General features: G+C 38.0%; 1 protein-coding gene across 5 annotated transcripts in view; it reads left to right on the top strand.

Moving 5' to 3' along the window:
- LOC134814079 (homeobox protein HMX3-like) overlaps window positions 1-5,593 on the top strand; it is a 35,853-nt gene extending 30,260 nt beyond the window's left edge. For 3 of the 5 annotated variants that reach the window (XM_063822087.1, XM_063822084.1, XM_063822082.1), the window contains 4 exons: window positions 3,707-3,870; window positions 4,022-4,115; window positions 4,262-4,435; window positions 4,759-5,593. In XM_063822087.1, the coding sequence (XP_063678157.1) occupies window positions 3,707-3,870; window positions 4,022-4,115; window positions 4,262-4,435; window positions 4,759-4,880 (554 nt within the window). In that variant the 3' untranslated portion in view covers window positions 4,881-5,593. The remainder of the gene's footprint in view (window positions 1-3,706; window positions 3,871-4,021; window positions 4,116-4,261; window positions 4,436-4,758) is intronic. The other 2 variants (XM_063822085.1, XM_063822083.1) reach the window with 1 other exon arrangement.
- Window positions 5,594-21,673: the final 16,080 nt, after the last annotated feature.

Here is a 21,673-nt window from a genome sequence, read left to right as displayed (position 1 = left end):
GATATTCATCGTCACTGACATTACATTCATTATTCTCACGGCCCAGGAATGCAGTGCCAGTATGGATCTCTTATCTCCAGCCCCTATATACGACACAGCCCTTTATGATTGGCTTACATTGAACACGTGACGTGTTACCATGGTTACAACAATTAGTGGCGACCTTTTCTAGAGTTGACTTTTATACAAGCTCCATTGTTTATTTATAAGATTATATATTAACTGTAAAACGCCCGCTGGTGGATATAATCCACATCACCTCGACCCGCGGGCGGAAAAATCGTATAGCACTCGGGCCCGATGGGCCCTCCGTGCTATACGAAAATATGTCCTCCTCGGGCTAGCGCCCTCGGGGACATATGAAATATTGCACGCGCGTGCGCGTGCAATATTTTGTTCCGCCCGCGAGTCTCCGGTGATATGTATATATAGCAGTCATACCCCCATTATCAGTGAAGTGTGCAGGGCTCAAGTGCCCCGAATCCTGGCTTCTCATTGGATCGCTACAGGACACGTGGCGTGGTTCTAGCTCCTGATTGGCTGGTGAGGGTAGAAGTTGTTGTGATTGGCTGGTAGTTCAGTAAAAGTTGCAGCTTGCTGGCGACACGGATTTGCGGCTAAAAACGAGCCCCATTTTAAATGTGATTATTGTGCAGCTTCGGGTTACAGTTCAAAACGAGGCGATTTCATTGGTTGAAATGGGCCACGTGGTTGAAACAGGAGCATTTTATTGGTTGATAATGTCACGTTGTAACCAACACTTGTCACTGAAGCGGCATCCAACAAGCAAAGTAATGTTTCAATTTACCCCTTATTTCCCATATTACTTAATCCTCATCTCAAATCAACAGTACTCCACTAAAATTCCCGCACACTATAACGTCTTAACCAGATGATATTGCCGCCTCGCCGATGCCCCAAACCGGTAAATGTTCCGAATCTGTGATTGACGGGGGCGCCGTGTCTTCCTGCTAAAACCCGCTCCCTGCTCCAGTCTCGTTATGTGCACAGGACCCTGTTGTAGTGGTGATTTGGCGGATACTGTTTGTGAGGGAGCAGAGCATTAGTGCGCAATTCATTAGGAAGTTATTTTATATGAACTCTTGTGACAGACATAATTATTATGGGGGAACAATCACGGAGATCTCAAATGAGGTAATTGTGGGAAGTGTGGTATTTCACTGGTGTGTGTCACGTGGGTACCACGTGTCACAACATAGTTACAAATTCACCGACTAGACATTATTTTCTCTGTCTCTAACCGTGTATTAGAGATGGTCAATAAAACTACAATGCTGCTTCCCTAATACTCAAATACAGTGCACTGCCATCTCCCCAATTGTAACGAATAAGTCGGATAATTTTAACCATAACAGAAAGTATAACCGTTGCAATATTACTGTTCCTGCTTGAAAAGCACGTGACCCACATTTGACCCCCCACTTAAATAGCCAGTAGTTGCTCTGCTTGATGGACTCCAGCGGCCCTCTAATCACCCCTAATTGGTTATTAAGTACTTGGAGCAAGCTCACTAATTGTGGCTTGTGCACTACCATTTAAACTGTAATTAACTGATTGCCACACTGTAACGGTTTTCCAACTGCTATTTAGGTGGGCCCGTTTAGATTTTTATTAGCTGAGGGATCTAGATTGCGGGGATGTAGCTGATTTACCTAACGCCTAACTCCCCTTTATCACTTGAACTCCAATTTCTCAAGATCTCATTAAATTTTCAATGTATTTCAGATCCTACCCCACAATTCCTTCCCTTCAAATAATTTCCTGACTTTAGCGACTCTTTGTTCATGTACGGCTTCTGTCCATACTAATTACATAAATTCTAGATTTTCTAAATCCTGACTGGAAATTTTATTTCACTCATGTATCGGTCCCTAGATTATCGGTTTCCCCAGATAAGAAAATGTTAATTTCAATCCTGTACACACCAACAAATCTGCGGCTCCACAGCCCCTACGTCACCGACGGCAATAGCTCCAATCTTTCGGATAATGTTTACCATTTTGTCAGGTAATATAATGGTATTTGGTTAAGCGGAGAAGCCTAGTAAAGATTTAACGGAAGGGTCCCAGATATGATACTGAGTACTGTGAAGTGATTTAATTAGGGACCGGGCTGTCTGTTTGGGGTGGCCCGTCTAGCTTTCCTGCTCTGTTTCTCTCTCTAACCACCCATTCCCTGCTCTGTTTCCCTCTCTACGCGTGTGAATTGAAACCAATTTTATGCAGTTTATCAAATATTGGGGAGCCGTTATCTGTGGATTACTAGATTGAAAGTTTTCTGGTTTGGGACCTGACTGGGAGGTTTGGGTCACGTGGGAGATGGGGGGAGGTGTGAGTGGCTGGGCTTGTTTTCACGGCTTCTCAAATACTTAAATAATAATATAATTTGTTGGGAAATGAATTGTTCTGAATTATCAGTCTCAGTCCCTCCCTGCAGTATTGCTGATAAGAACCCTCGTGAGTGTCACGTGTTATCCCTGCTTTGTTCCTTAGCAACGCTTGTAGGTCACGTGCTGCGGTTTATATCATGTGACATGACGTCATTGCCACGTGACTTGGTATTAACGTAGACTACGATAAGGGAATCTGTGAGGAATGTGTTTCAAAGGGTCGTCTGCTACTTAAATGTCTCACAACAGGTAGTGAAATATTCAGTTCGGGCCATTTATCACTCTTAGTTCTGATGTAACGGAAGCAGTTCCACAAGAAGGAAGTGTGGCTAATCATAAAAGGATACTTTTAGGGACCTTTCCTTGTGTTAGGTGCGTGTGCTAGCAGCGATGTGTTTCACAAATACAATAAAGTTGAGGGAAATATTTCCAGCGGTCTTATCCTCTTGATCTATAGTTATTGGATCGTAAGTACTTTTACGATGTCAATAATTGGAGCCGTGAGTACTTTCCTCAAAAGGACCGAGTATTCTGCCTGGAGTCACGAGTATTGGAAGCTCATCTCCTCTTCTTCTTCTCCCTCTCTCCTCTCTTCAACTCCTCCCACACTCTATAATTGACAAATTCAGTGTATCACCTACACTCCTCACATCTACACTAACTCCCTTCACACTGCCCTCCAGGGGAGAGGAAAAATATACTAAACTAAAACCGGAGAGAAAATCTAATAAAGTACTGTAGGTATCAGTCGCTGGTGTAATATTGCTCGGACCTTAGTTCCTAGATCACCCGTCTTGCTCTGAAGTGAGGAATATCTGGTCTAACCCCCATTAGTTTGTCATATTTATAAGTTTATACCGGTCCCTCCGACAAGATCCACAAGCAAGCTGGTCGTGAGTTAACAAGGTTTATGAAGGAGTCGGAGCTGCTGTTTTGGGGGTATTTGTGCTGGTGTGGCTGGTGACGTGGGTTGTGATGGTATCCAACGGGGAATTGCTCGACAGGCTGATTGGAAATGCGGATACAATTCTCGGGCCGCTGATTTTGGGGGTTGTGATCTGCCGTGTTTGTGAAAGCACGCCCTAAAATAAAGTAAATGTTTTGCATTCCGGCCTGGTCGTTAGTAGATAATGCGAAGTCATGTACTAGTCCTATTGATACCTTCTTATTAAGCATTTCACTGATCTGATAGCTTATTTTAGAGAAGAAAATACTCTATTCACTGACAAATTGGTCCAAACATTTCACCAAACCCCTAACTTTTGTACTCAGTAACTAACCAATTCTTTATTGCAGAGGACGATGTAAGACGAGAAGTTGCGAAGAAGGAGAAACGAGTGAGGACGATATTCTCGATATCCCAGCTATTCCGCCTAGAACGACGATTCAATGCTCAGAAGTACCTCAGTGCTTCCGAAAGAGCTAGACTTGCTTACTCTCTACAGCTAACTGAAACTCAGGTACTTACACTTTCTGTTTCACTTCTGTTTTGCTGATTACTATTCGCTTCTCTATTTTTGAGTTGATTTAATCAACATTCGGATGATTTAATTGTTATTTCATTGTGTGTACTTTTCATAAATTCGTGTCCATAACACATTTCGATTTCAGGTTAAAATTTGGTTCCAGAACCGCCGAGCCAAATGGAAGAGGGAGATGGCCCAGAAAGGTATTGACACCAACCAGCAGACCATCAACATTCCCAGTGAGTTAATTTCTTATTCTTAATTCAAATAATAATAAACAATCACGGTCTTTACGATGATAATTTCAGAAAGAATCGCCACTTAATATGATTTGTACACAATTAATCCCCAAATGACCCAATCAATTACCCAATCAATTACCCAGTTACCTTTTTAGACAGCCACCTGGACAGTGACCTATTCGGGGGGTACGGGGTACCACTCTCCACTGGGAACATGATGCCTGGACACGGTATCCACGGCTACCACCATCCCCATCTCCAACACCCTCTAGCTAACAATGCTCTGGTCAACTACCCTCAGTCTCACAGTCAGTTCGGTAAGTCTTTTAAAAGGTAGTCATTTTACATTTGAATTTGCTGAGTCACTGCTGCGCATGTGTTTTAAAGAAGGTTTAAAACCGATAATTAACCAAGATAATCAAATGAGGACTCTAGTCTAGAATATTTTAATAATGACGTTACAAAAGCAAAAGTCGAGTGCCCGTTTTCAGTAAAAATGACAAGCATTATGAAACAGATCAAGCAGTTCCATATTTATGTTATTGTACTGTTCGCTGCAGCAGGACACCACCCTCTTGAATCTTGATGGTCTGATAATAATAACTGTCACTGTACCCGCTAACAAGTCTCTTCCTTTCAGGAGCCACTCTACCCACCATGGCTGGTAACGGGCCCCTCTACTCCACTGTCCCTGGATTCCCTCAACAAATGGCCCAGTGTCGGTCCCAATACGGGACGGTCCAGCGATCACCTCTCTCCTGAATAGGCTGCAACGGTCACTGACCGCCAACAATTCTCCGTACCCTGCACTGGAAGATAGAGACCACGTAGCTCAGATTGTTGACAAACCTTGTACATTTACTGTGACGTCACACGTGACTATGACGTCATCAATGTTTATGACGTCATCAGTAGCTATGACGTCACTGGTCACCACGTCTAACGCGTCCGCGACAAACTTTGTCCTGGTCCTTGAGACTGAATTTCAGACTAATGACGAATTTCGGTCGCTCAATGAACTGATTTAGAGAAAGTGATTCTTATTGACAACAGTTTGACGTAAGAAATGTATAGTTTAATTATTTAATTGTCTTAATTAATATTTTAAGATCATTTTAGACAATTGTATTTTATTATCATTAATCATTATCTTTAGTTAGGTTTTAACTTTTAGTTGTTTGCTTTTCATATTTAAGAATGGTATTCATGCGGAGGAATTCAGTGAATTTTGCCCAAACTTCTAACGATTGTGAACATGAACAATATGGCACTGTGGTGGTTTCGGTTATGCTTCTGCTACTTTTCATTAAAGCAGCTTAAATCTCAAGAATGTTCTTAACGTAAGATTACTCGGAAAATGGCGTTAAACAGATATTAAGTTCAAGTTGGGATATCTAGAAATCTAGCTTTAAAATATTGAAGATTGTCTTGTCATGTCACATGTTTTCGTCTTAAATTCTGAAATTCACAAATAATGTATGAATTTTATTCGGCTATACTACAAATAAGATGATACAAAGAAGGAAACGAGTACTGTTGGAAATATAGCATCCTATTTGTTCTAACCATGTTCCGTGTAGACTTGTAGGCTCACCATTGAGTTACTATTATACCTAAAAGTAAAACTTGTATCGATCAAATATGCCATCTATCAGTCGTCTTTTCGACCGACTTTTCTGTTTTCGATCGAAAGATAAAGACACGTACTGTTTGCGTTGTGATTAAAATTTCTCTAGTCATAAGTTTAGTCTTCGAATAATGTTAAACTATTTTTAGACTCCACCTATAACCCAATCCTGAAATACTTGAAATACATAACCAAAGTCGGCGGGCCACGAAGTGGCAAGCCTGCAGCGTGGAGTATAATACAACGTTTTTAAACCTTAACCAATGTAATACTAATAGTCCTATATCCCGCGGCGCAACCACTCAAAAAATCTAACAGGTTGAAGGTCGTTATGCGTTAGCTAATGGCAATGCTCGATTGGTTAAGTAAAACTAAATACATTGAAATCATGATGAAAAATGGAAGATCACCAAAATAATATGTACCACGTACAGGTAGTACATTTTCAAATATACGCTGAGTCGGTGCCGCGCCGACTCCGTGGTCATGCGACTGTATAACTATAAGTTACAGTCTGTAACTTGCTATCAGTATCAGTATCGATGTTCTACCACTATAACTACCAGCGTACAACTGCGAATAAAAGCGGCCATGCAGTCACTGACCGTCTACCTTAAGTTTATAGTCATACCTCTTTAAGTTTAAACCCTTAAAGTTAATACCAGAATACCTCATTGGCCTTCATCTATAAGCTATGCTTAATGACTTTAATATTATGAAAGAATTCAGGTCAGACAACGCCGGGTTGTTTTGCATTGGCAATTGGCATTTTATTTGGGGGACAACGTTGTCGCCTCGTCGCGCCGCGTATTGGTAATACTAATACTAATAGTGTCATTCTTCCAACTTCAAACTTTTTATCTGTACGAGGAAGCTTTTTAAAAGTTCGGCTTCGATTGAGTTGTACAAGTACCACTACCACACACACTGAAGGATAACATCGGTTATTTATTTTTAACCCGGCACGTAATCTATAAGTATAATTTAGACCGATAACGATCCTCGCGATCAAAATTAAAATACTTCCAACTGCAATTCAAGTTCAACTAATTATACTTATAATTAGCTATTTTATTTTTGTCCACTGTACTTACGTACTGATGTTTTAGTTTATTCGAAATATTTACTGGTCTGCTTCATTATTATTATTATTAGTATTTACGGTATATGTCGTATTATAAAAAATAAATTTGAACAACAATATCACAGTGCTGGCAAGCACGACCGTTGCATTTATTGTGGGTATACTATGTACCCCATTTACTATTATACCCTCTTTACTATTATATCCACCAGCGTGCGCTTTTTCGCATAGCGGGCTCTCACCAGCCCGCTGTCAAAGGGCCCGATATCTCTACAGCCCGCTCATGATATAGCCCGCTAACAAGTGACATTTAATTTGACCAGTAGCAATATAGCCCGGAGTTCTCTAAAATATTTTCAGTTTCTGTATCGTCTCCATGTGAAATTCCTTATATTACACTGACTATATATATAATATTATACATTTCATTTTTGTGTCCGGTAGGGCTGCTCATGCAGCTCGTGAGCAGATGACATGATATTTTGATTTATATCAAAGTTATTGTAACACACTACATAATACACATCAGCACTATAATCCCCCTATATTATTGATATTCATCGTCACTGACATTACATTCATTATTCCCACGTAACGGCCTGGGAATGCAGTGCATCTCGAGCCCCTATATACGACAAAGCCCTTTATGATTGGCTTACATTGAACACGTGACGTGTTACCATGGTTACAACAATTAGTGGCGACCTTTTCTAGAGTTGACTTTTATACAAGCTCCATTGTTTATTTATAAAATTATATATTAACTGTAATACGCCCGCTGGTGGATATAATCCACATCACCTCGACCCGCGGGCGGAAAAATCGTATAGCACTCGGGCCCGATGGGCCCTCCGTGCTATACGAAAATATGTCCTCCTCGGGCTAGCGCCCTCGGGGACATATGAAATATTGCACGCGCGTGCGCGTGCAATATTTTGTTCCGCCCGCGAGTCTCCGGTGATATGTATATATACCCCCTTTACTATTATACCCCCTTTGGTACACGTTACAAGCCTCTTTCGTGCACGCGAAGCGTGCACTCCGGCCGGAGGCGGCGGCCGAAGGCCGCCGCCTCCGGCAGGAGTTTTTCAGGCATTAAGACTCATCGGAAGTCGTTCAGCAGATTTATTTTTAGTTCAAAACATTCTAATTTGATGTCAAAGATGACAGGAATAAAAAATAGTTATGTTGAGATTTTTAAGAAATTTGCATAAAATACTCGCCAGCACTGTTATACGAAATTCGGTAAAAAACCCAAAATCGCCATATTCAGGTGCCTTAAAAACCATGTTAAAATTGAGTTAGAGATCTGAAATTTTTCAGGGCGTCTAGGCGTTGACCAAATCGCCTGCAAAAAAAGTTTCAGGTTTCAGGAGCATCGGGAAGTGGGTTTTCTAGAACCCCTGTTTTACGATAGATTGTCGTGATATATATATATATACATATTCAGGGATAGACGCTTTGCCAGTCAATTGTAGCCTGTATTTAATTGTCCATAGATTCAAAAGTATAAAAGATACAGCCATTTCCGACCACCGGTCTTGAAAATAATTGTTTACACTTTAGTTTACATTGTATAAAAAAATTATTTGACGTCATGAACACCCCTTGATGACGTCATCAAGTTGACCGTTTTTAAAACTTGATTTTTGACAAAGTAATCACTTTTAAAAATGATTTTACACCATTAAAAAGTAATTATATTCAAAATCTGAGGAAATTTTCATCTTAGATAATTGTTCAAGCATTCTGAAAATCTACTGGAAAGTTTTTCTAGCTTGCTCCTTCATAAAGATATTCGTCATTGAAGTTTGTGCTTTTTTGAAGAATTATTTTATAAAAACGTCAATTTTGCGATTTAGTATTCTCTGGTGTTGGGCCATGCCTTGGGTTGTGGAGCTTAGTTCTGCTTCCTATAGGTATAAATTGTGCATTAGGCTAGTTTTAAAGTTGAAAATCGAAAAGTTGCACACGTGGGGACACGCCCAAATTGATAGAAAATTACTAAAATCACTGGAAATTGCTGTTTTCGTCATTTTCTGTCAACTTTAGAGTGCCGTTGTGATTACAGTTCTTCTTGAAATACTTTGAAACTTTGCATGCTTATCAAGCTATATATAAAACAATTACATGCAAAAATTTACGGCGATTTAATATTCAATGCGCACGCAACGTCCGCTCATAGTTTGCACGTGCGAAAGGTGAGAATTTGCTCATTCGTGATTTCCAACAAATTCTGCTTTGCCACGACAGTTTAATGTCATTATATATGAATTTAATGCCAACTTGAATGAGTATTAGGTGGCATATTCAGTCAGTGATCGACCGATATGCTTACCTAAACACAAGGAAATGTTTTTAAAGGAAAAATTTCGAAATCGTTGAAACTTCATCGTATCAGCGCATATTTCGACTTTATAAAGTACCCTGACAATATAATCAAAAAGAGATGATATTTGACCAAAACCCATAATCATGGGTAGAGTGGACCGCTGCCAGTGTCTCTCTTTCCCAAACAAAAGGAAATGATATTAATTTGATTGACCGTTCTCAAATACAAAATGATACCGAGAATGAAATCGGTCGCTCGCTTTTCCCATTCATTTACAATTGTAATAGATTAAGAAGAACTACCCAAAGGCAGCTGTACTCGGCAATAAAGATTCAATAAACTTCAGCTAATTCAATAAGTAATACTAATAACTACCACCCTTACCCCGAAATACTAGGTATCGACCCGAACGCAACCCAAAGAGATTTTTACAGCATCTGATTGATGTAATCAATTGAAACTTATTACAAATTGTAAGCCGTGAATGAATGGGAAAAGCGAGCGACCGATTTCATTCTCGGTATCATTTTGTATTTGAGAACGGTCAATCAAATTAATATCATTTCCTTTTGTTTGGGAAAGAGAGACACTGGCAGCGGTCCACTCTACCCATGATTATGGGTTTTGGTCAAATAATGCATAAATATAATGACAAAAGTAAAACGTCAATTGCTGGTTTTTCTCCAAAAATGGTCCTAATATTTTAATATTTCCTTCCAACTCGATAACTGGTCCAATTTTTCGGTGAAAACTGATGAAACTAAAAAATATAAACATAGGAAATAAAATAATTCTGCATATAAACATCAGTCTAGTTTTTCTTTTACTTTCATATCAAGTTCAACGGTCTTAATGTTTTAATATTTCCTCCCAACTTAAGATCACTGGTCTGTTTTTGGTTTTACGACTTGAATTGCGTGCAATTATATTTCGTCCCAAATTCGTTGGTGCTAAATAAAAATTAAAATATATAAACCATATGCATAGACGTGTGGAAATTAAATAATTCCATAACTTCGAGATCAGTTTTATTTTTGTAAAAATATCGGTCCTAATATTTTAATATTTCCTTCCATCTCTAACTCTATAGAGTGATTAAACCCGCCGATAACCAATAATAATTCAAATACCAACATTAAGCTTGTAGGTTTACAACCTACCTAACATTAAGCGCCACATTCTTACTATAATACGGGGAGGGTTTCGAGCCGGACCAGTGTTCATGAGGGTCGTTGAATTCCGCGTTCAGCTCTGACGCACTTAACGAGCTAAGAGAGGTAATTATAACGCTCCCTCGAGCTCCACCCAGGGCGCACGTGTAAGACGCCTCACAGTTAGTGCTCCCACGGCAGCTTCTTGGCCTTGCTGAGACGTCACCTCCTAATAGGCTCAGTTCCTAAAAGACTCAGTTTAAACGTTTTTTTAAGTACACGTGTGCTGTTAACCACTGGTTAAAGTTTAATCATTTGAGAGCTGTTTAAGTGTGAACCAGTTGTTGGGCTATGTAAAACCAATAGGCCGCTTCCAAGCCATGTTTTCAACTCGTTAATTGGGACTCGGATAAAAATTGTCTTGACACGTGATCATTTAGGATGGGTGGGGTTATTTCCTGGGAGTGCATTTAAAAACTAGGACATTTCAAGTTAATATTGCTTTTCTCTTTTAGCACTTGCAGCTTGGTCTCAACCACTAAGACTGGGAGCATGTACAAGCTCTTTAAATCACCTATAACATAGAACTAGCAGCTTAAGCAGGGAGGATCCGGAGGAGGGCTGAAAGTCATACTCTGTTTTAAATATAGACATTAATTTTGGACTACCCGGTTATCAATGCGTAATTCGTATAGGTGGTAACCGGAAATGATGACCTTGGTACAAAGGGTAACTTCTATTATTATTAGGATTGTATTAATATTATTTCCATTCTTTTATCAATTCTGAAGTGGATGGAGGATATCCGCATAAATAAATTTAGAAATTTGAGAATTATTTCTTTCTTTTTTAGATCTGCGCATTCACAGTGTGAGTGATCGTTACTGACAAATTGAAATACCAAATTTTCATTGTACTTGTAGTGATCCTGCCAACTACTATTTTCCTGACGAATTCATGAAATCTTATTGCTTATCGGCCCAATCTAAAGCTTTTCAGGGCACAATCATGACCAGCTTTTTTTTTTTCCCGAAGTTTTCTGTTTTCTTCGAAGTTTTGGAAGACCCTTTTATTTTTCCGTCGGCCTAACCGTAAGAGCCATAAAATGAATCGATTAGGGCTAATAAGGTTTAGTAATAGTTAACCCAATCTAGCCCTAGGTAGAACCCTTCTTGCATATCCTCATTAAATGTTTACTTTTAAAAGACCAGTAATATATCACAATGCTGGCAAGCATAACCGTTGCCCTTATATTCACAACACTATGTACCCCCTATACTATTATATCCCCTTTATTGTTTTCCAGGCATTTAGACTCATCGAAAGTAGTTCAGCAGGTATATTTAAGTTCAAAACATTCTAATTCAATGTTAAAGATGACAGGAATAAGAAATAGTTATGTGGAGGTTTTTAAGAAATTTGCGCAAAATACGCGCCAGCATGTTATAGTAGAGGCTCTTACGGGCAAAAAAACGTGTTTTCTGCTACGAGTTTAGAGACCTAACCGCTAATTGGACACAATAGTATGATGTCTAAGGATCGATAATATGTTAAGAAGTATAAATTTGGCCTTATTAGTTACGTGCTATACCAATGCGCGTTTTAAACTTTGACAGTCTATTACTCTAAGGCAAATAAAGTAATTATATTCATATTTTGTCAGCAATAAGATCACATTGTTTTCTATTTGGTGTGAAAATATGAGCTAGAACGGACATAATCTCGCTGAGTTATAGCTGTTTGAAATTTATGATGAACGCGCGGATGCCAATTGATAACAACTAAATGCTTTTGCGCGTAGTGCGTGTCGAAAATTTGGCAAAAACGCTTGCGGAGTGACAATATTCAAACTTCGATAAAGTATATGAAGTGGGTACTTCTCGGAAAGGAAAAATTTAGGCAAACACGATGTGACTATTTTTGGGTTGATTTAATACAACTGCGAAAAATTATTCAAACTTCAAGCAAAAAAGTCAAAATTTTTACCACTTTTTTGGATTTTTACCCCCAAAAAAATAGAGGGATTTTTTAAATTTTTAAACCAACTTGTGCGGCTGTGTTTTAGCTATCTCCATGCACGTTTTGCCGACATGCCAACAAAATTAACTTGTTCAAAATATCAAAAAACATGGTTTTTTGGCCTATTTTTTGCCCAAAAATCGGTTTTTTGCGATTTTACCCCCAAAAAGTCAGTCCAATCATCTTAAAACTAAATTTAATCGATTCTACGGTCAAAAATACGTCTAGTAAGGTGTATCTGGGGTCCCTAGCGTATGGAGCAGACAATGCCCGTAAGAGCCTCTACTATTATACGAAATTAGGTAAAAAACCCAAAATCGCCATATTCAGGTGCCTTAAAAACCATGTTAAAATTGAGTTAGAGATCTGAAACTTTGCAGAGCGTCTAGACCTTGTCCAAATCGACTGTAAAAAAATTTCATGTTGCAGGAGTATCGGGAAGTGGGTTTTCTGGAACCCCTGTTTTACAACAGATTGTCGTGAAGCTATATATATATATATATATATAGACGCTTTTGCAGTAAATTGTAGCCTACATTTAAGTGTCCGTAGATTCAAAAGTATAAAAGATACAGTAATTTCGAACCACAGGTTTTAAAGATAATTGTTTATACTTTAGTTTACATTATATCGAAAAATAATTTATCGTCATCATCATCACTTGATGACGTCATCAATTTAAGTGTTTTTAAAACTTGATTTTTGACAAAATAACAACTTTTCAAATCGATTTTAATGCATTAAGGAGTAATTTTATTCAAAATCTGAGGACATTTTCACCTTAGATAATTGTTCAAGCATTCTGAAAATCTACCGGAAAGTTTTCCTACCTTGCTCCTTCATAAAGATATTCGCTATTGAAGTTTGTGCTTTTTTGAAGAATAATTTTATAAAAACACAAAAGTTGTGAATTAGTATTCTCTGGTGTTGGGCCATCCCTTGGGTTGTGGAGCTCAATTTTGCTTCCTAAAGGTCTAAATTGTGTTATAGACTAGTTTTAAAGTTGAAAATCGAAAAGTTGCACACATGGGGACACGCCCAAATTCATTTAAAATAGCTAAAATCACTAAAAATTGTTATTTTCACGATTTTTACCAACTTTGGAGTCCCGTTGTGATCCAAGTTCTTTTTGAAATCTTCTGAAACTTTTCATGCTTATCAAACTATATATTAAATAACACTATGCAAAAATTTATGGTGATTCAATATTTTATGCGCACGCAACGTCCGCTCAAAGTTTGCACGTGCGAAAGGTGAGAATTTTGCTCATTCGTGATTTCGAATATATTCTGCTTTCCCACGATATTAAAATGGCATTATATATGAATTTAATGCCAACTTGAATGAGTAAAAAGTGCTACCTATATTCAGTCTGTTATTGACAGATATGCCTACCTAAACACAAGGAAACGTTTTCAAAGGTAAAATTTCGAAATCGTTGAAATTACCTCCTTATTAAGTTTCGACTGTGTAAATTATCCTGACATTATAATCAAAAAGAGATGATATTTGACCAAAACCCATAATCATGGGTAGAGTGAACCGCTGCCAGTGTCTCTCTTTTCCAAACAAAAGAAAATGATATTAATTTGAGGAACCGTCCGCAAATGCAAATTGATACCGAGAATGAAATCGGTCGCTCGCTTTTCCCATTCATTCACGGCTTACGTATTGTAATAAAGCTTATTGAATGGGAAAAGCGAGCGACCGATTTCATTCTCGGTATCAATTTGCATTTGCGGACGGTTCCTCAAATTAATATCATTTTCTTTTGTTTGGAAAAGAGAGACACTGGCAGCGGTTCACTCTACCCATGATTATGGGTTTTGGTCAAATATATTCAACATAATTAAGCAATTATAATTATATCATTTTTGGCTATCTGTACAGTTGGGTCTGAATTGAACAAGGAAATGTGATAATGCGGTTTCCATTGATATAACTACCTCTCGAAAAGGCACTTGTGCTCCGCCGCAATTTGAGTTCAACAACATAGTTGTAATTTTACCGGTCCTTACAAACTTCTTAAAGTTGTAAGGACGCACGTTTGTGACCAAGTTTATAGACCAAGTTTATTCGGATCTAGTATTGTCCGCTACAAAACCTCATTGGGCACGATTAACAATTAAGTGAATCAAGGCAATTATACATCAAGCCTATAGCTCACGAATCTCATAACCAATCGAAAGATCGAGGTCACAAATCACCTGAGAAAATCCTAAACATCCTCCTTTCCCATACATCAATACAATATTCCCATGTATGATGTAATTACTAATTAATGCAACATCTTCGCTTCCCATACGCCTTATATTAATATCACAATGACATATCCTGGCCAAGTAGTACTAATAATGCTGGTGAAGGACGTATAACTCCTAGATTACAGTGCTCACCACAGACTCTCTCCAGTCTTCAGTGGTCCAATCCCTGTCTGGAGCACGGGGCCACTAAAGATATAACTAGGTAATCGGACTTTTTTTTAACATATGGTCGTATATATACATATACCCCGAGGACCCCGAGCTTCACTAATCTTCCTGGATTACTGCTACTACTAGGTCGGAACTAAGTCCGATCTGCCTGCACCACGTACTAGATCCCTGCATACCACAGACCGCCTTAAGTAGTCCAATCCCTGTTAACACAGCTGTGGAGAGGGGACCCGAAACAATCAATAATTGTACATTATACGCTTATTTGATATTATATGTGCCGCTTAGTATCCCTAGTGGGGTAAGCATTCTTTAGCTGGGAATTTTGTAAAAGCTCTCCGTTTCGACTGAGACTGAGAGCTTAAATTATTTTATGAACCCTAAAAAGTGTTTTTTTGTTAGGAAGTATTTCATTTAAAAAAGTCCGTTTAAACTTTTTTTGATTATCTCGTTTGATCATTTGTTTTACGTTCAGTTTTTCCTAATTCATAATTGCGATCTTATCACTAATTGCATGATTTGGTTAAGCTTTAAAAACGACAAAAAAATACTTGAAAAATACAGGGAAAACAACAAGACACCACTGATCCTAACCGTTATTTTATGGTTAATCGTAGGCACAACTATAACACCTTTGTAGGCACAACTATAACACCTTTGTTCCCATGTAGGTGATAAAAACTAAATCCACAATGAAGGCAGTTTTTATGGTTCTTACCCTTATGGTTGTTTGCTGCTCCTTCGTTAACTCAGTTCCGATGAGGTTAGAAGAGGATCTCAGTGAGGAAGCTGCACCTGGTCTTCGTAAGTTAATATTAATAAAGTTAGTTGACTCAAGAAATTATTTGTTTTTTAGTCTCTTGTACAATCGATCAAATATATGCTGCAATAAGGCAGTATATATTATTATTAAACATCTTCTATGGCAGTGTGAAGCACAAAGTGCGCTTAAGTCGAACCAAATATAAGTTATTTATGAATTGATCTTAATATTTCATTACGTCCCCTGCAGAGAAAAGATCGGAAGCAAAATTCAACAAGGCTGACTACAAAGCAGTAGGAGAAGGATCTAGGAAATGGTTCGGATAACTCCCACTTCTCTTCATTCTAAAAGATCATACGACATATCAGTCACTTTATCACCCATGACTGATGTGATAATGATATCTGACTGAGTCATCGCAGTCACCAGGGTCCTTTTTAACTTAGAGTACCAGACTCTATTTTTAGCACTTTACGAGAAATATTGTTTGGATCATTATAGATGAGTGAATGTTTTGAGGTGAAAGTTGAAACTACTTTATTTTTAGTTTCACCTAGGAATTTTTATTTGAATTAGGATTAAAATAGTTTGTGTTTATCTGAACACCCAACTGCATAGTGCCTTTGTTCATTTCTTATTCTGTGAACGTTCCCACTATTACGCACGATAAATGGATTATTATTATTTTAATTAATCAAAAGTTGTGAGTCTTTTTTTCTTAAACCATACTTAATTTATTCAGTTCGTTAAATTACATCGAAAATTAAACCATATGACTTATGTTTTCATAAAAAATCATTCCATGTGGTAAATAACTGAATCATTTGTAAAAGCAACAATGATGACTGAAAACTTTCAAAACCTGTTACTTAATCAATACAGCTAAAATGAGAATTAAAAAATACTGACAACAATTTGCATGGTAAAAATAGTGGACAAGAAAAATTCTGAAATGAATCCTTTTGTCTTTGGTGCGTAACATCACTGCCATAAAGTAAGTCTATAGAAGCGATGATGCAGATTTCCTTGTTTTAAAACTTATTCAACATAAATAATGATTAATATCATTCCACCGTCTAAATTCATTTATGTGACAATAAACAAATCCTGTTATGTAGTTTTTGAAATCCCATAAAACTCAATTGATTAAAAATGTAAGTTTCAGGTTGGATAACTTATTTTGCGCCCAGTTTTGACGGTTAATCATTCATTCATGATCACTGAAATTATTTTCGATCATCGCAACAATTGTTTCAATAAAACCAAGAGAATTCCTAAAACAATTTAAGCTAGTTTAGGCTGTCTCAAATCCTCAGAAGCTATTATCGTAGAACTGATGCCGTGCCAGGATTGAAGGCCTTTCAACGGGGCCAGCCTTTATCTGTAGCCCTTGACTCCCCACTGCAGAATATCTGACCGCTCTCCTTCTCTCCCCTCCGCCCCTCCTCCACACCCCTCCCCGGCGTCCCCGCCTCCTCCACACTGCCCTTATCTGCCGCTCATAGTACCACACCGCAAACTTCCTTATCTTCTTGTTGGTAGCAGTGTATATAATGCAGTTAGCTACTGTCATAATAGGTAGCAGCCATTGTTCAAACACGTCAGCAAGACTGTAGGTTAGTCGCATAGAACAAGGATCTGGAGAGGCTGCCCCACATGCTATTTTAACCATGTTGTTAACTATGGGTCCGGAGTTGCTGATCAGGAAGATAGTGGAGATGAGAAGTGACGTTTTTACCGCTTTGTAGTTCTTTGACTGGTGGCAGGCTTCAACTTTCAGTAGGCTCTTCATAACTTTGTCCTGCTTGCTGGCGATCGTCCAAATAATTCCAATCAATGCGATGATTGTGAAGCACACCATGACGGATATCACTGATGTGACAGTCTTTAAAGGTGAGGTATCCGAACAGTTGAATGATGTAATATTTTCACAAATAAGGAGACCCATACAAGGACTTACCTTTTGGTTAATTTTAATAAGCATAACAAATAAGATAGTGCAGATAAAAATGGTGTGAAAGTAGCGTGACCGGATTCTGCAAACTATCATAATGGACTGTAAGGGGTAAACAGTGAAAGTAAAACGGACCACCGTTATTAGGAGAGTTGTGATTATGATTCCTCGAACGAGGCATTCTCTTCCCAGACCAAACGCCCGGGCAAATCCAGCTTCAACTGATTTGTGGGTGTTTAAAAAGTTAAGCCAAATAGTTCCGTTTTTGTCCAAGGGATGATAGTTGTGCTCAGAGTCGGACCCCGCAGAGAACAGTAGGATGAAGATCTGGAGGAGAATACAGAGTCCGTAGAGAAGGTCAAAGCTAGCGAGGTATTTCAGCAGCCTCCGTGTGATGACGTAGTAGCCAGAACAATCTGGAATTAAATTTATATTATTGATGATGTAATAGCAAAAAAATTCAATTTGCTGGCATTTTAGTATTCCGTTAGTACTGTCCACAAAATTGGCATATTTCCAAGAGCTAATTTAGTTGAAACAATTGGGAAACGTGTGATTTACCAGTATTCGAGCTTTTCATTAATCATTAAGAATTAAAACGAGCCCTTCATATTATGGAGCCAGGGTGTATAAAATTTAGCTTTGTAAATTAAATTATGTTGGAGGTACTGACCTTTTAAAGGAAAATTGATGAGGATGTTAATAAAGAATCCGTTGAAGATAACAGCTAACAATCCCATGATAATTCTGTAAATCATCAATTGTGTTTTGTACTCGTTGCTGGACAATACCTGTAGACGTTGTAATTAATGTATCCAAGAATATGGAAATTAAGAAAAATAATTTACAGCCCATCGTTTAATTATTAAATTTGATAGATTGTAGATAATCATCACTTCTTTTTTAAATGAATAAAATATTTACACCTTAAATATTAAATTTAAAAGCACACATTACACTGAATCATTACCTTTTCAGAAAAGTTCATTTGCTCCGTGCACTCATCTAGTGTTGCCATAACTTATCCTATTTTTTGCTGAGAAGCTTGAAAAGGTTTTGATAGTACTTTAATAGATGGCAAATGACACGATTGAGGTGCTGGAAGTTTGATTTTTGTCGGAGGAAGCTCACAGCAGAAAGCTTAACAAAACGAAAATTCGTATCTTCCAAACTCTGTCCCATATCCAAATACGAAAATTTATGAACACAAATTTGACAGATTGGGTGAACCTTTTGCTCAGAAACCGATTAGTCAGTTAATTTATGATGGTATGAAACCAAATTGAGGTACTGGAAGTCAAAATCCCGAAGAAAATTGAAAAATCATAATGTCCCAAATTCTGTCCCATTTTCAGTTTTTGAGGGTGTGATTTCCAGGACCGAAAGTTTACAGTTTTGATTAAATTTTAAGTAATAGTATGTAGTAGCTTAACAAAAGCGTCAAAAGTTTAAAAAACAAAAAAAGGACTTCGAAATCATATCGCCAAAGTCACCACATTTAGATGCCTAGAAAACATGTTAATAATGATATTGAAGAGACCTGAAGTTTTGCAGGGCTTCTACTTCTAGTATAACTTGACAAGTAATACAAATCGAAGGCAAAAATTTTAGGTTTCAGGAGTGTCAGTTTCAAGAGTATTGACATCGTTTTTTGGAAAAAGGAGGCACAAAAAATACTATAAACATTAAACAGCCACATGTAAAAGCAATTTTGGAATATAAAATGAACGTCAGGATACTCCCCCCACCCCCCTAAGGAGAACGCTTCCCTAAGGAGTTGAGTTATACTAGTAATAGTAATACAGATAACACAATTTAACTTTATCAGACAAAGAAAGGATAGTGTATCATATACTGCTGAAAAGATTGAGGGCAAGGGCAGGGGATTGTTGCTACTCAAGGCCACAATTCAGTGCCTTATTGAGGCAGGAGATTATTGCTACTCAAGGACACAATTCAGTGCCTTATTGAGGCAGGGGATTGTTGCAACTCAAGGATAGAATTCAGTGCCTTATTTTAGAAATTTTCTATGAATGCTCACTGTCTCAATACGACCCAGATGTACTGATCATGTTGATTTGAAAACCATGGCATGTCACGTCCGTACATGGTATAAGGAAGCTGTTCTTCATTCTCAATAGTTCTGGAAGATGTTAACTTTTAGGTTCGAGTTAGGGATGGGGAGTTTGCATGTTTGTGTTTACTGTTTGGGTTACGGCTGTATACCGATCCCGCGCCGAATCAAACAACGGTCAAAGCTGATATAAGTACTTTAATATTATTATCTTATATTTTTATTACAATCAATGCAAGGCTCATTTTACGTAAGGTGTTTCCAGTTGAGCCGCTCAACTGGAAACACCTTACGTAAAATCTGGTCAAGTTTTGTAGTAACTATTATTTTATATCCTTCTTTCAGTAATGCGTCACTAGTAGAGCTACTCCTTAGAAGGTAAATTTATGATAATGTAAGTACAAAATGTTAGCATGTTGCTTCCGGTACAAGTGTAACCGAACACTGAACAGCCTAATCGATCATTCTTCAAAGAACTGAATATTCTAAAATTTGATTTATTTTCATTACCGTAGGCGGAACTTCAACTACTAAATTGACGGATGTTACTCGTCTAAATTTCTTCGAAGTAGCGCGCGCCGCTTTCTTCTCGAAATTGGAAATGGCCCGACGGCACGAGCTACGAAGTAGCGCGCGCCGGGCCAAATCATTAACAATGGTCAACTACTAAACAAAAAGTTAGACTTAAAGTATTTTGGAAGTTTTTTCTGATCATGATAAAAAGTCCAGAGAAATTATTTTGGTCATACTCATATATTATGATACGTATCTGGTATCGTATAGATCTTTTATTTCTAACAAAAATGATTTGCAAAATATCATCCACGGGTTATTTGTAAGGGTTATTTGTACTGGTAACTGGTTATTTGTACTGGTAACTGGTTATTTGTACTGGTAACTGGTTATTTGTACTGGTAACTGGTTATTTGTACTGGTTATTTGTACTGGTAACTGGTTATTTGTACTGGTAACTGGTTATTTGTACTGGTAACTGGTTATTTGTACTGGTAACTGGTTATTTGTACTGGTAACTGGTTATTTGTACTGGTAACTGGTTATTTGTACTGGTAACTGGTTATTTGTACTGGTAACTGGTTATTTGTACTGGTAACTGGTTCTTTGTACTGGTAACTGGTTATTTGTACTGGTTATTTGTACTGGTAACTGGTTATTTGGGAAACTTTTTTAATTGTACTGTGTAGCTGCATAAGGACGGTTCTGCATAAAAAGTCTTTGCTGAAACTAGAGCAACTATGACAAGTGATCAATAACTCAATTAAATTTAAACTGTGAATTGCGCGGAAATTTCCAAATTCCAGCCAATTGTCTGACTGATTCGAGCACAAGAACAGTTTTAACCAAACTAGTACAATCTCGCTATTATATTATAATATCTAGTAGATCCGTGAATAGCAATGCAATGGTCTTATACATGGAATTGGGAATGTCTAGATCGATGACTGATGAGATTTAGCTGTTTGGTAAAAAACATCTTGGCAGCCACTGAACACTGCATTTTAGGGTTATATAATTGACAGTGTTCGGGTCCTGTACTCCTTTGTAGCGCGATGCTAGATCGTCGAGATGCGCTACTGTGCCGCGCCGAGCTGCCATGAATTGACATCGTCAATTACAAATTAAGTACTCCTGTACTCGGTACTCCCTCTCGGGAGTTTGGTCACCGGCCTTGACACTTTACTACGGTAACACGCATACTCTGTACATTGGTGGTGATCTCGATACTGGTGAAATAGATTAAAACCAATGTCCCAGTTTCCACCTGCAGTGTCTCAATCTTCTGTGTTCCTATAGCTATGTCATTGAAGCCCGAAATAATTTCAAATAACGCGCGTGCGTATTTTGGCGCGCATTAATCACACTGGCTGTAACCGCTACGATACTTTTATCTCAGAAAAGGAGTCATTAAGTAGACCAATCTAATTAAGTAGACCCTCTCAGATCAATTCATCAGCACTCCCCCGTTTCCGTAGGACACGTACGGAGTCCGTTGGTTATTAATCAAAATATTTTAGACGATTTTTCTGAATATGAAACACTCAATCTAAAATTTTAATTGTTTCCAGGTTTATAAATTGGTCACGAAAGCTGCTTTTTT

The sequence above is a fragment of the Bolinopsis microptera genome, chromosome 4 (assembly GCF_026151205.1).
Source record: "Bolinopsis microptera isolate Bmic1 chromosome 4, MBARI_Bmic_1.0, whole genome shotgun sequence".
NCBI lineage: Eukaryota > Metazoa > Ctenophora > Tentaculata > Lobata > Bolinopsidae > Bolinopsis > Bolinopsis microptera.
The sequence above is the reverse complement of the archived record's forward strand: the minus strand, read 5'-3'. Positions and strand labels throughout refer to the sequence as shown.